At 47.0% G+C, this 15,097-nt stretch overlaps 2 protein-coding genes across 4 annotated transcripts in view; both read left to right on the top strand.

Annotated features, from left to right (window-relative positions):
* The first annotated feature begins 4,859 nt into the window (after window positions 1-4,859).
* The window catches only part of INTS1 (integrator complex subunit 1), a 108,214-nt gene continuing 97,976 nt past the window's right edge, over window positions 4,860-15,097 (top strand). The window contains exons 1-2 of one of the 3 annotated variants that reach the window (XM_056536856.1): window positions 4,860-4,995; window positions 8,068-8,139. The gene's annotated coding sequence lies outside the window, so the exon portion shown is untranslated. Of the gene's footprint in view, window positions 5,062-6,278; window positions 6,299-8,067; window positions 8,140-15,097 lie in introns of those variants that run through there. The other 2 variants (XM_056536857.1, XM_056536858.1) reach the window with 2 other exon arrangements.
* Window positions 10,088-11,806, top strand: LOC130285317 (piggyBac transposable element-derived protein 4-like). The gene has a single exon (XM_056536674.1). The coding sequence runs from the start codon at window positions 10,088-10,090 to the stop codon at window positions 11,804-11,806; it is 1,719 nt and encodes a 572-aa protein (XP_056392649.1).

Genomic DNA, 15,097 nt, shown 5'->3' with positions numbered 1-15,097 from the left:
TTTTACATTTTTAAAAAGGGTAAAAGCAGAAAATACCCCCCAAAATTTGTAACACAATTTCTCCCGAGTACGGCGATACCCCATATGTGACCCTAAACTGTTGCCTTGAAATACGACAGGGCTCCAAAGTGAGAGCGCCATGCGCATTTGAGGCCTAAATTAGGGATTGCATAGGGGTGGACATAGGGGTATTCTATGCCAGTGATTCCCAAACAGGGTGCCTCCAGCTGTTGCAAAACTCCCAGCATGCCTGGACAGTCAACGGCTGTCCGACAATACTGGGAGTTGTTTTGCAACAGCTGGAGGCTCCGTTCTGGAAACAGTGGCGTACCAGACGTTTTTCATTTTTATTGGGGAGGGGGGCTGTGTAGGGGTATGTGTATACGTAGTGTTTTTTACTTTTTATTTTATTTTTTGTGTTAGTGTAGTGTAGTGTTTTTAGGGTACAGTCGCACGGGCGGGGGTTCACAGTAGTTTCTCGCTGGCAATTTGAGCTGCAGCAGAAAGTTTGCGGCAGCTCAAATTTGCAGCCAGATACTTACTGTAATCCTCCGCCCATGTGAGTGTACCCTGTACGTTCACATTGGGGGGGGGGGGGGGGGGACATCCAGCTGTTGCATAACTACAACTCCCAGCATGCCCGTTGGCTGTCGGTGACTGCTGAGAGTTGCAGTTTTGCAACAACTGTAGGCACACTGGTTATGTATCACTGAGTTTGTGACCTAACTCAGTGTTTCACAACCAGTGTGCCTCCAGCTGTTGCAAAACTACAACTCCCAGCATGTACGGTGCATGGTGTACGTTGACTGCTGAGAGTTGTAGTTTGCAACAGCTGGAGGCACACCGGTCGTGAAACACTGAGTTAGGTAAAAAAAAACTCTGAGTTTCACAACCAGTGTGCCTTCAGCTGTTGCAAAACTACAACTCTCAGCAGTCACCGACAGCCAACGGGCATGCTGGGAGTTGTAGTTATGCAACCAGCAGATGCACCACTACAACTCCCAGCATGCACTTTAGCTGTTTGTGCAAGCTGGGAGTTGTAGTTAGACAACAGCTGAAGGTACACTTTTCCATAGAAAGAATGTGCCTCCAGCTGTTGCAAAACCATAAGTCCCAGCATGCCCATAAGGGAATGCTGGGAGTTGTGGTGGTCTGCCTCCTGCTGTTGCATAACTACAGCTCCCAGCATGCCCTTTTTGCATGCTGGGAGCTGTTGCTAAGCAACAGCAGGAGGCTGTCACTCACCTCCAACGATCCAGACGCTGCAGGTCAGTCCCGCCGCCGCAGCTGCTCCTGGGGCCCCGATCCCAACAGGGGCGCCGGGGATCGGGGTCCCCAGCACCGGGGGTCGTCTTCCCGCACCCGCTCACGTCCTCCAGAAGAGGGGCGGAGCGGGTGCGGGAGTGACACCCGCAGCAGGCGCCCTGATTGGTCGGCCGGTAATCCGGCCGACGAATCAGGGCGATCGTGCCAGTGCCACCTCACCCCTGCAGGCTCTGGCAAAGACGGCCCCGAACAGCCAGTAATTCCGGGTCACCGGAGACCCGATTGACCCGGAATCGCCGCAGATCGCTGGACTGAATTGTCCAGCGATCTGCGGCGATCGCCGACATGGGGGGGCATAATGACCCCCCTGGGCGATATGCCGGGATGCCTGCTGAACGATTTCAGCAGGCCTCCGGCTCCGGTCCCCAACCGGCTAGCGGTGGGGGCCGGAATTCCCACGGGCGTATGGATACGCCCTCGGTCCTTAAGGACTCGGGATTCAGGGCGTATCCATACGCCCTATGTCCTGAAGAGGTTAAAGGAGTACTCCGCCCCTAGAAATCTGATTGTGGGGGTCTGGTGCTGGGATCCCCTGCAATCTCCGGCGCAGCACCTCAGTCATCCGGTGCACGGAGCGAACTCCACTCTGTGCTTTTATGTCTAGTACATAGCTGTCACACCCCCTCTGTGACATCACAAGCACGGAAGCTCCAAACTTCCTTGTTCAGAACATTGCGGTGCCTGCCTGGAGATTGGGGGGTCCCAGCGGCCGAACCCCCCCCCCCGCGAACAGACATCTTATCCCCGATCCATTGTTCAAATTTTTTACTTCTTGTATGCATTAAATAAAAAATTCTAATATTTTTTAGAATATTTCCTCATGAGCTGGATCTTCTTTCTTACCTACTGATAGGGTATGTTCAGACGTGCGGATTTTCGAGGCGTATTTCGCTGCGGATCCGCTGAAGGACCTCCTTCAGCGGCGGATCTGCAGCGTAAAATACGCTGTAAATCCGCACGTGTAAACATACCCTTAGGGAGGAATTGAAATGTACTATTGTTTTATGCAGTGGCAGGTTATGGGTGAAAGCGCTATCCTGTTGCCTGAAACTACCGCCAATACTCAAGTCATTAGACGAACTGCCTGATGTTCCATCCTGGAAGCCACATTCAAATTTATGGAACTTCAGGCAGTCCGTATGAAAACGTGTATCGGCACAAGTCTCGTGCAACTGGATAGCGCTTTTAGTTTTACCCATATCCTGCCACCACCCGAAAAAGATAGTAAAGCAAGGATTTTTTTTATTTTATATGATTTTATAGAATTTTCCTATGACTGTTGGGTCATAGTCACGGCCACATGTGGGGTGGAATATAGTGCAACTCAATTTACTTACATTAGGTGCAATGCAGTGCAGCATGACCTATGGAAGTTCTCTTACCCACACTTTTCTGCCAATAACCAACTCTGACTGTTACAGTACTGCGTTCATCACTGTGTTCATTCTGTTTGTATATTTTTGGTTTATTTAAAATAAAAAGGCATTTGATAAAAAAAAATAATAACATATATACCGTATTTTTCACCATATAAGACGCTCCAGCATATAAGACGCACCCAATTTTAAAGTCCGGGCATGCCAGGAGTTGTAGTTTTGCAACATCTGGAGGTCCGCAGATTGAAGACCACTGGTATAGGAGGTAATACTCACGTGTCCCCGCCGCTCCGGACCCATCACCGCTGCCCTGGATGTCGCCCTCCATCGCTGTCGCCGTGTCCCCGACGCTCTGGAACGTCTCTGCTGCCCAGTATCCTCGCTCTCCGTTGCCGCCATCACGTCGCTACACACGCCGCTCCTATTGGATGACGGGATCGTGTGTACGACGACGTGATGACGACAAAGGAGAGCGCCGGCCATGCAGGTGATCCCGGCACGGAGCAGACACCGAGGAGGCAGGTAAGGTCCCTTCCGGTGTCCTGTAAGCTGTTCGGGACACCGCAATTTTACCGCGGCGGTCCCGAACAGCCGGGTTAGAGTCACTTTCGCTTCAGACGCGGCGGTCAGCTTTGATTGCCGCGTCTGAAAGGTTAATACAAGGCATCACCGCGATCAGTGATGTCCTGTATTAGCCGCAGGTCCTGGCCGTTGATGGCCGCAGGGACCGCCGCGATAGGACAGGGTATTAATGTGTATTTGCCGTATAAGACGCACCAACTTTTCCCCCCCATTTTTGGGGAAGAAAAAGTACATCTTATATGGCGAAAAATACGGTATATATATATATGTGTGTGTATATATAATAAAAAAGTTTCTGCTGGCTATGCTAAAACAGTGCCAGGACACACAGGGCATCACAGCTTTATGTACATGGGGCTGTGCAGCCAGAGTGCCCATGTTGACTCCTGCACACAGCAATTAGTGCCTACAATAAGGCTGGGTTCACACTACAGAATCTGTAGCCAGTGCCAACTGATAGATGGCAAAGTCTGCGGCACGGCTTCAGCCAGAGCCAAAGTTATGTGATCAGAATTTTCTGACAGAAATTCCATCCAGAAAATTCTGCAATGTCAATGGGTTAAAGGAAAACCCATTCACCTGAATTTTACCTTCATGCAGCAGAATTCCAGTCTGAAATTCCATAGTGTGAACACGGCCTTAGTTTGTAAGCATCCATGGAACAAGGAAAGATGGCAGCCTGGTCTGATAAATGATAGTTTCTTGTACATTATGTGGATGGCCGGGCGTGTGTGAGTCACTTACATGGAGAGGAGATTACACCAGGATCCTTTATGGCAGCTGACAGCTGAAAAACTACAACTCCCAGAATGCTCTGACAGTGTTTCCCGACCAGGGTTCCTCCAGCTGTTGCAAAACTACAACTCCCAGAATGCTCTGACAGTGTTTCCCGACCAGGGTTCCTCCAGCTGTTGCAAAACTACAACTCCCAGCATGCCCGGACAGCCAAAGGCTGTCTGGGCATGCTGGGAGTTGTATTTTTGCAACAGCCGGAGGCACCCTGGTTGGGAAACACTGCTCTGACAGCTGAAAAACTACAACTCCCAGAATGCTCTGACAGTGTTTCCCAACCAGGGTGCCTCCAGCTGTTGCAAAACTACAGCTCCCAGACTGCTCTGACACAGTGTTTCCCGAAGAGGGTGCCTCCAGCTGTTGCAAAACTACAACTCCCAGAATGCTCTGACACAGTGTTTCCCGACCAGGGTGCCTCCAGCTGTTGCAAAACTACAACTCCCGGCATGCTAGGAGCTGTAGTTTTGCAACAGCTGGAGGCACCCTGGTTGGGAAACACTGCTCTAACAGCTGAAAAACTACAACTCCCAGGATGCCTTGCAGTTGCATGCGGGGTGGTATAGTAGCATCACAGTTACAGTCTCCTATAACCTTACACCAGTGCTCCCCAGCCCGCGGTTTTCCAGTTCTCCACCATAATGGGAGTTGTAGTAGTTATGTTAGAGCTGGAGATCCACAGACAGGATACTCCTTCGTACACTATTGATCGCGTCTTGTGGGTGTTGCTCCGCCCCTTTCCCAACACGCAACCAATTACAAGCCGTTTTCTCCTCCAGGGGCGGGGCGAAGGCGTGGCCCGTACGTCCCCACGTTCCAATGACGCCATTGGCACGCAGCACCCGGAAGTGGAGGAGAGGAGTGTACGCCGAGCTGTATTGTGTTGGGAGGATCCGGTATTTACGTTCTCCTCGTGCAGCAGGTGATGGGGATGTGACTCGTGGGGTCAAAACAAATTGTCTGCGTCTTATACCAGTGCCGCACTGTGGTGTGTACAGCGCCAGTACTGGTCACTTCAGTTATCATGCGTCGTTTTGGGTGAAAAAAGTCTTATGGACGTCAGAGATGGCGCCAGTTTGTCTCAGCCTAGCGACATATGCTTGGAATGTATCATTGGACACGTCATATGTATCGCAACTACATGTGTGTATGTGCAGTGTTGTGGGTGACACCTGTATGTGCAGTGTTGTGGGTGACACCGGTATATGCTGTGCTGTGGGTGACACCGGTATGTGCAGTGTTGTGGGTGACACCGGTATGTGCAGTGCTGTGGATGACACCGGTATGTGCAGTGCTGTGGATGACACCGGTATGTGCAGTGCTGTGGGTGACACCGCTATGTGCAGTGCTGTGGGTGACACCGCTATGTGCAGTGCTGTGGGTGACACCGGTATGTGCAGTGCTGTGGGTGACACCGGTATGTGCAGTGCTGTGGGTGACACCGGTATGTGCAGTGCTGTGGGTGACACCGGTATGTGCAGTGCTGTGGGTGACACCGGTATGTGCAGTGCTGTGGGTGACACCGGTATGTGCAGTGCTGTGGGTGACACCGGTATGTGCAGTGCTGTGGGTGACACCGGTATGTGCAGTGCTGTGGGTGACACCGGTATGTGCAGTGTTGTGGGTGACACCGGTATGTGCAGTGTTGTGGGGGACACCGGTATGTGCAGTGCTGTGGGGGACACCGGTATGTGCAGTGCTGTGGGGGACACCGGTATGTGCAGTGCTGTGGGGGACACCGGTATGTGCAGTGTTGTTGGGGACACCGGTATGTGCAGTGTTGTGGGGGACACCGGTATGTGCAGTGTTGTTGGGAACACCGGTATGTGCAGTGTTGTGGGGGACACCGGTATGTGCAGTGTTGTGGGGGACACCGGTATGTGCAGTGTTGTGGGGGACACCGGTATGTGCAGTGTTGTGGGGGACACCGGTATGTGCAGTGTTGTGGGGGACACCGGTATGTGCAGTGTTGTGGGGGACACCGGTATGTGCAGTGTTGTGGGGGACACCGGTATGTGCAGTGTTGTGGGGGACACCGGTATGTGCTGTACTATGTATGACACAACACTGTGTAGTGCTATGGGTGACACTATAATGCTCTATGACTTGCTCAGATACAGGCCCTCTCACTACAATGCTCTAAACCTGCCACCATTTCAGAGAAATCATACTTTTAAGAAGAATGGGATATACAGTCGCTGAGCCATGCTGGGCTTCATTGACAGGTGTTTATAGATAATTTGGTAAAGACCCATTGGTCCAGACCAGTGAGGCCGGCAGCAGCGGTGATATCTTTTTCTTGACTGTATAGTAGGGTGGCTTGTCTTTCCACTTTTTTCTCTGATCAAATTCTATTGCCAGGCAAAAGTTTCCCATTCATAAGGGCAACTAGCCTGTAAAATTTGGTTCAGATCAGACACTATATTCTGTCTGCAGCACAAGCTTCATGGTTTACAGTTTGTCAATGTAGTAAATGCATCCATTCAAACAAATAAATTGTTTGCATTATCTGAAAACCTTCTTGTCAGTATGATGGCTGATTGTGTTAAAGGGGTATTCCGGGAAAAAACATTTTATCCTCTATCCAAAGGATAGAGGATAAGATGTCTTATCGTGGGGGGCCCACTGCTGAGACCCCCCGCGATCTCCCTGCAGCACCCGCATTCTATGCGGGGAGATCATGGGCGGGTTTTCCGCAGCTCAGCAGCGATTCCCCCCCCCCCGCGATCAGACCTCTTATCCCCTATCCTTTGGATAGGGGATAAAATGTTTTTGCCTGGAATACGCCTTTAAAATGAGAGTAGACACAATATTGTAGTGTACATTCATGTGTTCTTCCTCCTCTCTAGCTTTCTGAATATTTTGTAGTGCATCCTGGCAAACTAAAAAGTGAGGTGCATTGTAGGCAGGATGCCCATGCATATAGATTAGGCAGCATAGAACAGCTGACAGGTTCCCTGGTTTTAAAGGGGTACTCTGCCCCTAGACATGTTATTCCCTATCAAATGGATAGGGGATAAGATGTCTGATCGCGGGGAACCCGCCGCTGGAAACCCCTGCGATATCTGCTGCAGCACCCCCTGTCATCTGCTGCACGAACCAAACTTCACACCATGCCTGATGATGGGCGATACAGGAGCCAGAATATCATGCCCCCTCTATGCAAGTCTATGGGAGGGGGCATGGCAGCCATCACGAGGGGGCGGGGCCGTGACATCATGATACTCTGGCTCCTGTATCGCCCATCATCAGGCACGGAGAGAAGTTCGCTCCGTGTAGCAGATGACAAGGGGTGCTGCAGGAGAGATCACGGGGGGTTTCCAGTGGCGGGACCCCCGCGATCAGACATCTTATCCCCTATCCTTTGGATAGGATATGTCTAGGGGCGGATTACCCCTTTAAAGGGATTATCTAGCAGGGGTGGGGGTGTTAAGAACAATATACTTTCCACAAAAACAATATACTTTCCACACCTCCCATGCTCCTGCGGTGCCTCGGTTCTCCTGCTTTGGTCCCCAGCTACAATTCTCTTCCTGAGCTGCATTATTTGGCTTAAGCCCACAGTGACATTGGGGCCCCGTGCTTCATACTGTCGCTCAGCCAATCACTGGCCACATTGTGATAGCCAGTGATAGGTTGAGTGGCAGTTTGACACACTGGGCCCAAATGCCACCCCGGACCCAAGTGACGTGCTGCATCTCAGGAAGAGGATCGCAGCTGGGGACCAAAGCAGAACAACTGAGGCACCACAGAAGCACAGGAGTTAAGTATAGGTTTATTTTTTAATCAGCAGCTCGTTCTTGTGGTATGTGAACACTCATACCACAACCCATCAAAACTTTTGACCTGTCATAGGACATATCAAAACCTATTTATAGCTGTACTGACTCCCAGCATGTCGGCTGTCAGGGCAGTAGCAGGAGAGCCACGTGTTGGAGAGTATTGAACTGTATAATTGGAGGTAATAATATGCCCTATATATTTTCTCCTACAGGCTGGTGAAATGTAGACGTCTTCCAACCTCTTGCTGGTTGTTTCAGCTTGTTTTGCTATAAGATATTTTGAGGTATGTATTATTTCCATCTTCTAGATTTCGCCTATGTCTATATAGTATGACATTTAGACATGTTAGTCATAGTAAAGTGTGGGATTACTGTAATACAATCTCAGTGTTTCTTTATGGAAACCAATGTCATAAGAGACCAGTGCAGTAAATCAGTGTTGAACTTTTTTCCGAGGGATGTGAGGTCACTAAGGCAAAATTTTACATGACCTGGGGAGAAGGTAAAACAATGTGGGACATGTTGTTGTGCAAGCAGAATATGAAATAACTATTGGTTTGGAAATGTGCAAATCAAGGGCTAGTTCACATCTGTGTTCGGGAGCTCCGTCACAGATGCAGAAGAACTCAGCCAGGCAGCAGAGATCAATGGATTCCGTCTGGTCCCGTTGACTTTGAATAGGGTCCATCTGATTTCCATGTGGTGCCCGTTGTTGACTGGAGAAAAAAAAAACGAGGGTCCTTAGTCCTCACTGCTGACATTTCAGTAAGTCTGTGGTGCTGATGGAGATCGGTGAGTGCAGCGCTCAGCTTTTTCTTATGGACCCGTCCACCAATTACACGTTTACCAACTATCCAATGGTTAGGTGATGAATAACTTTTGTGGGACGTCTCTTTAACCCCTTTGCGCAGAATGTCATATATAAACGCCGGGTTGTGCAGTGCGTTCGCGCATCCCGGCGTTTATAAATGACATGCAGTTAACCCGGCGCTGCACAGCAGCGCAAGGGTTAACAGGCAGAAATCCTGTGCCCAGCGGCGGGAGACAAGTTCTGCTTGACATCCCAGGACCATCTGTAATTGGTCCTGGGATTAGAGCCCTGTGATTGGTCCCTGTGGACCAATCACAGTGTATCAGTGTCTTTGTTACAATAACACCGGCTCCGAAGCTTTCAGTTCGTTCTGAACAGCGATCGGAGCCGGTGTTAGTGTTAGGACAGAAGACAGAAGACAGAAGAGTGTTAAAAAGCTTTTCTAAAAGCTAAAAATTTAAGTGGAAGTAAAAGAACCCCCCCTGTAGTGCCCCTTACCCTGCTGCTGCTGCCGCCGTCTGAAGTCTGCAGCCTGTCCGATCTGACAGGCTGCAGTGAAGATCCTAGTGACTGTCACTGTATATAACAGTGACAGTCTTGTATAAATCTGTGCCCCAGTAGTGCCCAGCAGTGCCCCCCAGTGCCCATCTGTGCCCATCTGCTGCCTCCTAAGTCTGCAGCCTGTGCGATCTGACAGGCTGCAGTGAAGATCCTAGTGACTGTCACTGAATATAACAGTGACAGTCTAGTGCCCATCAGTGCCCATCAGTGTCCAGTAGTGCCCATCAGTGCCCAGCAGTGCCCATCAGTCTCCAGTAGTGCCCAGCAGTGCCCCTTCCAATTGCTGTCCTCCCTGTCTGAAGTCTGCAGCCTGTGTGATCTGACAGGCTGCAGTGAAGATTGTAACTTGTAACTGTAACTGAATATAGTTACATTCTACAGTACAGTACAGTAATAAAGTTTCAGTGCCCATCAGTGCCCCTTATCCTGCTGCTGATTCATTCATTCGTTCATTCATTCATTCATTCGTTCATTCATTCATTCATTCGTTCATTCATTCATTCATTCATCAGCTGTGAAGAAATTGAAGTCTGTCACTGACCATAACAGTGACAGTGAAGAATAATATAAAATACTGTGAGTGCCCCTGAAGTGACTGTCACCCTTTCATCCCATCACCACCTTGCACACCTCCATACTACCCTGTTACGTTTTTTCCTGGTGCGTCACTGATTAGTGACAGCAGTGACAGTTCGCCGCTGTTTTTTTTTAGTTCTAGTGGCGCTTTTTGTTTCAGTTTTTCCGTTGTTATAAAAAAAGTAAAAAAGTAAAAAAAATATATAAAAATATAAAAATACAAAAAAAATATTGTTCTAGTGTTGTACATCAGAGACACTTCGCCACTTATAGTGTCATCCAATATGTCAAGGCGTCGCATGTACAGCACTGAGGAGGCATATGCCTTCTTGGCATCTTCCTCTGGTTCAGATAGTGGTGAAGAGTTGTTATATTTGCCCTCTTCTTCTTCCTCTTCCACTGATTCTGACGAGGAACCTCCCCGCCACCGCCCTAGGCCAGGTCCTAGTACCAGTCCTAGTACCAATATTGAGCCAGGTCCTAGTGCCATCTCTGAGTGGGCTCCAGCTTCAAACTTTATACCCAATTTGCCTGAGTTTGTGGCCACTGCAGGCATTCGTGTTGACACCGTGGGGTTGAAAGAAGCTGATTTTTTTCAGCTCTTCTTTTCAGAAGAGCTGATTAATTTGATAGTGGAGGAAACCAACCGGTATGCTGAGCAATTCATTGCGGCCAATCCACAGGCATATCATGCTAGGCCTTATCAATGGACGCCAACCAATGCACTAGAGCTCAAAAAATTTTTTGCCCTTTTGTTTAACATGGGCATAGTTAAAAAGCCCACAATTCGCTCCTATTGGAGTAATGATATGCTTTACCATACTCCACTGTACCGGTCGGTCATGCCAAGGAATCGGTTTGAAGCCCTCCTCAAATTTCTACATTATGCTAATAATGAAAATTGTCCACCTCCCAGTGATCCAAATTTTGATCGCATATATAAAATTCGGCCCCTTGTTAATTATTTAAATCAAAAATTTTCTGAAGTTTACACCCCAGAAAAAGAGATTGCAGTGGACGAATCTCTTGTGCACTTCAAAGGAAGGTTGCACTTTAGGCAATACCTGCCTAACAAACGGGCCAGGTATGGGGTAAAACTTTATAAGTTGTGCGAGAGCACAACCGGCTATACGCACAAATTCAGAGTCTATGAGGGGAAAGACTCTAAAATAGAGCCCCCAGAGTGTCCCCCCGTACTAAAAACAACGGGAAAAATAGTATGGGATCTAGTTCACCCCCTGCTAGATCAAGGGTATAACATCTACCTTGATAATTTTTACACTAGCGTCCCATTACTACAATGCCTGTTTGCCAAGGGGACTGTGGCCTGTGGTACCATCAGGCGAAATCAAAGGGATCTGCCTAAAATTTTTGTACGGCAAAAGTTGAAGAAGGGGGAAAGCAAGGCTGTGTGCAAGGACAACATGATGCTTGTGAAGTACCAGGACAAGCGTGATGTTCTTGTACTAACCACCTTACACCCAGACAGATCCACCCCTGTCCAAGTCCGTGGTACCACAGAGAGTGCCCCTAAACCGGTGTGTATCCAGGACTATAATAAGTTCATGGGAGGGGTGGATCTGTCAGATCAGGCCTTGCAGCCGTACACTGCCCTACGCAAAACTAAGACCTGGTATAAAAAATTGGCACTGCACCTCTTCCAAATTACCATGTACAATTCATTTGTGGTGTACAAACGTGCAGGAAATACATGCACATACCTGCAATTCCAGAAAAATGTTATTAAGGACTTTCTGTTTGGGGATCCGGAAGGGGAGGAAAGCAGAGCCACAGGATCGGAGAACAGAATAGTTCCAGGGCAACATTTTCCTGCGGTAGTTCCCCGTAGAGAATCGGGGAGTAGGCAACAGAAGCGGTGTCGGGTGTGCTCCAAGCGTGGCATTAGAAAATGCACTATATACCACTGTGAGACATGTCCCCACAAACCCGGTCTGTGCATTGAAGACTGTTTTAAAATCTATCACACAACATATGATATCTAATTTTGTCCCCTTTAATTATTTTTAGAATGACTTTGGATAACTCTACCCAATGCACCCTTGGAATGACATGTGAGCAATTCATTTATTTCCCCCTTTTTCTCCACTAAACTATTAAAAAAAATCTAATTGGCAAACCCCTAATAAAACTAAAAATTCCCATTATACCCCTAGATGAATACCTTGGCAGGTATAGTTTTATATTTTCAACATTTTGCTAAACCCTTAACAAAAAAAAAAATTCCATTATACCCCTAGATGAATACCTTGGCAGGTATAGTTTTATTTTCACTATCTTGCTAAACCCCTAAACAAAACTTTAAAAAAATTCCATTATACCCCTAGATGAATACCTCAGCAGGTTCCCGGGGTTCTGGCTCCATAGGGGCTTCCTAAATCCGACATGCCCCCAAAAAATTCTCTCTCCAAATTTTGCTCCTTCCCTTCTGAGACCTGTAGTTCACCAGCAAAGCATTTTACGTGCTTTTATGGGTTATTTCCTTGCTCAAGGGAAATGGGGCTACAAATTTTGGGGTAATTTTTCAGCTATAACCCCTTGTAAAAATGAAAAATTTGGGGAAAAACAAGCATTTTAGTGATTTTTTTATTTTATTTTTTACATATGCAAAAGTCGTGAAACACCTGTGGGGTATTAAGGTTCACTTGACCCCTTGTTACATTCCCCAAGGGGTCTAGTTTCCGAAATGGTATGCCATGTGTTTTTTTTTTTGCTGTCCTGGCACCATAGGGTCTTCCTAAATGCGGCATGCCCCCAGAGCACTTCCAAAAAGCCAAAATGTGACTCCTTCTCTTCTGAGACCTGTAGTGTGTCAGCAGAGCACTTTTCACCCCCATATGGGGTGTTTTCTGAATCGGGAGAAATTGGGCTTCAAATTTTGGGGGGCATTTTCTGCTTTAACCCTTTGTAAAAATGTCAAATTTTTGAGAAACCAAGCATTTTAGGTAAAAAATATATATATTTTTTTACATATGCAAAAGTCGTGAAACACCTGTGGGGTATTAAGGTTCACTTTACCCCTTGTTACATTCCCCAAGGGGTCTAGTTTCCAAAATGGTATGCCATGTGTTTTTTTTTTGCTGTCCTGGCACCATAGGGGCTTCCTAAATGCGGCATGCCCCCAGAGCAAAATTTGCTTCCAAAAAGCCAAATGTGACTCCTTCTCTTCTGAGACCTGTAGTGCACCAGCAGAGCACTTTTCACCCCCATATGGGGTGTTTTCTGAATCGGGAGAAATTGGGCTTCAAATTTTGGGGGGTATTTTCTGCTTTAACCCTTTGTAAAAATGTAAAATTTTTGAGAAACCAAGCATTTTAGGTAAAAAATATATATTTTTTTTACATATGCAAAAGTCGTGAAACCCCTGTGGGGTATTAAGGTTCACTTTACCACTTGTTACGTTCCCCAAGGGGTCTAGTTTCCAAAATGGTATGTCATGTGTTTTTTTTTCCTGTCCTGGCACCATAGGGGCTTCCTAAATGCGGCATGCCCCCAGGGCAAAATTTGCTTCCAAAAAGCCAAATGTGACTCCTTCTCTTCTGAGACCTGTAGTGCACCAGCAGAGCACTTTTCACCCCCATATGGGGTGTTTTCTGAATCGGGAGAAATTGGGCTTCAAATATTGGGGGGTATTTTCTGCTTTAACCCTTTGTAAAAATGTAAAATTTTTGAGAAACCAAGCATTTTAGGTAAAAAATATATATATTTTTTTACATATGCAAAAGTCTTGAAACCCCTGTGGGGTATTAAGGTTCACTTTTCCCCTTGTTACGTTCCCCAAGGGGTCTAGTTTCCAAAATGGTATGTCAAGTGTTTTTTTTTTGCTGTCCTGGCACCATAGGGGCTTCCTAAATGCGACATGCCCCCAGAGCAAAATTTGCTTCCAAAAAGCCAAATGTGACTCCTTCTCTTTTGAGACATGTAGTGCGCCAGCAGAGCACTTTTCACCCCCATATGGGGTGTTTTCTGAATCGGGAGAAATTGGGCTTCAAATATTGGGGGGTATTTTCTGCTTTAACCCTTTGTAAAAATGTAAAATTTTTGAGAAACCAAGCATTTTAGGTAAAAAATATATATTTTTTTTTACATATGCAAAAGTCTTGAAACCCCTGTGGGGTATTAAGGTTCACTTTACCCCTTGTTACGTTCCCCAAGGGGTCTAGTTTCCAAAATGGTATGTCATGTGGTTTTTTTTTGCTGTCCTGGCACCATAGGGGCTTCCTAAATGCGGCATGCCCCCAGAGCAAAATTTGCTTCCAAAAAGCCAAATGTGACTCCTTCTCTTTTGAGACCTGTAGTGCGCCAGCAGAGCACTTTTCACCCCCATATGGGGTGTTTTCTGAATCGGGAGAAATTGGGCTTCAAATTTTGGGGGGCATTTTCTGCTTTAACCCTTTGCAAAAATGTAAAATTTTTGAGAAACCAAGCATTTTAGGTAAAAAATATATATATTTTTTTACATATGCAAAAGTCGTGAAACCCCTGTGGGGTATTAAGGTTCACTTTACCCCTTGTTACGTTCCCCAAGGGGTCTAGTTTCCAAAATGGTATGCCATGTGGTTTTTTTTTCTGTCCTGGCACCATAGGGGCTTCCTAAATGAGGCATGCCCCCAGAGCAAAATTTGCTTCAAAAAAGCCAAATGTGACTCCTTCTCTTCTGGGACCTGTAGTGCGCCAGCAGAGCACTTTTCACCCCCATATGGGGTGTTTTCTGAATTGGGAGAAATTGGGCTTCAAATTTTGGGGGGTATTTTCTGATTTAACCCTTTGTAAAAATGTCAAATTTTTGGGAAACCAAGCATTTTAGATATTTTTTTTTTTTTTTTTACATTTGCAAAAAGTTGTGAAACCCCTGTGGGGTATTAAGGCTCACTTAATTCCTTGTTACGTTCCTCAAGGGGTCTAGTTTCCAAAATGGTATGGCATGTGGGCGGTTTTAGCTGTTCTGGCACCATAGGGGCTTCCTAAATGCAACATGCCCCCCAAAAACCATTTCAGAAAAACATACTCTCCAAAATCCCCTTGTCGCTCCTTCGCTTCTGAGCCCTCTACTGCGCCCGCCGAACAATTAACATAGACATATGAGGTATGTGCTTACTCGAGAGAAATTGGGCTACAAACACAAGTAAAAATTTTCTCCTTTTACCCCTTGCAAACATTAAAAAATTGGGTCTACAAGAACATGCGAGTGTAAAAAATGAAGATTTTGAATTTTCTCCTTCACTTTGCTGCTATTCCTGTGAAACACCTAAAGGGTTAAAACACTTACTGAATGT

The sequence above is a fragment of the Hyla sarda genome, chromosome 8 (assembly GCF_029499605.1).
Source record: "Hyla sarda isolate aHylSar1 chromosome 8, aHylSar1.hap1, whole genome shotgun sequence".
Taxonomy (NCBI): Eukaryota; Metazoa; Chordata; class Amphibia; order Anura; family Hylidae; genus Hyla; species Hyla sarda.
The sequence above is the reverse complement of the archived record's forward strand: the minus strand, read 5'-3'. Positions and strand labels throughout refer to the sequence as shown.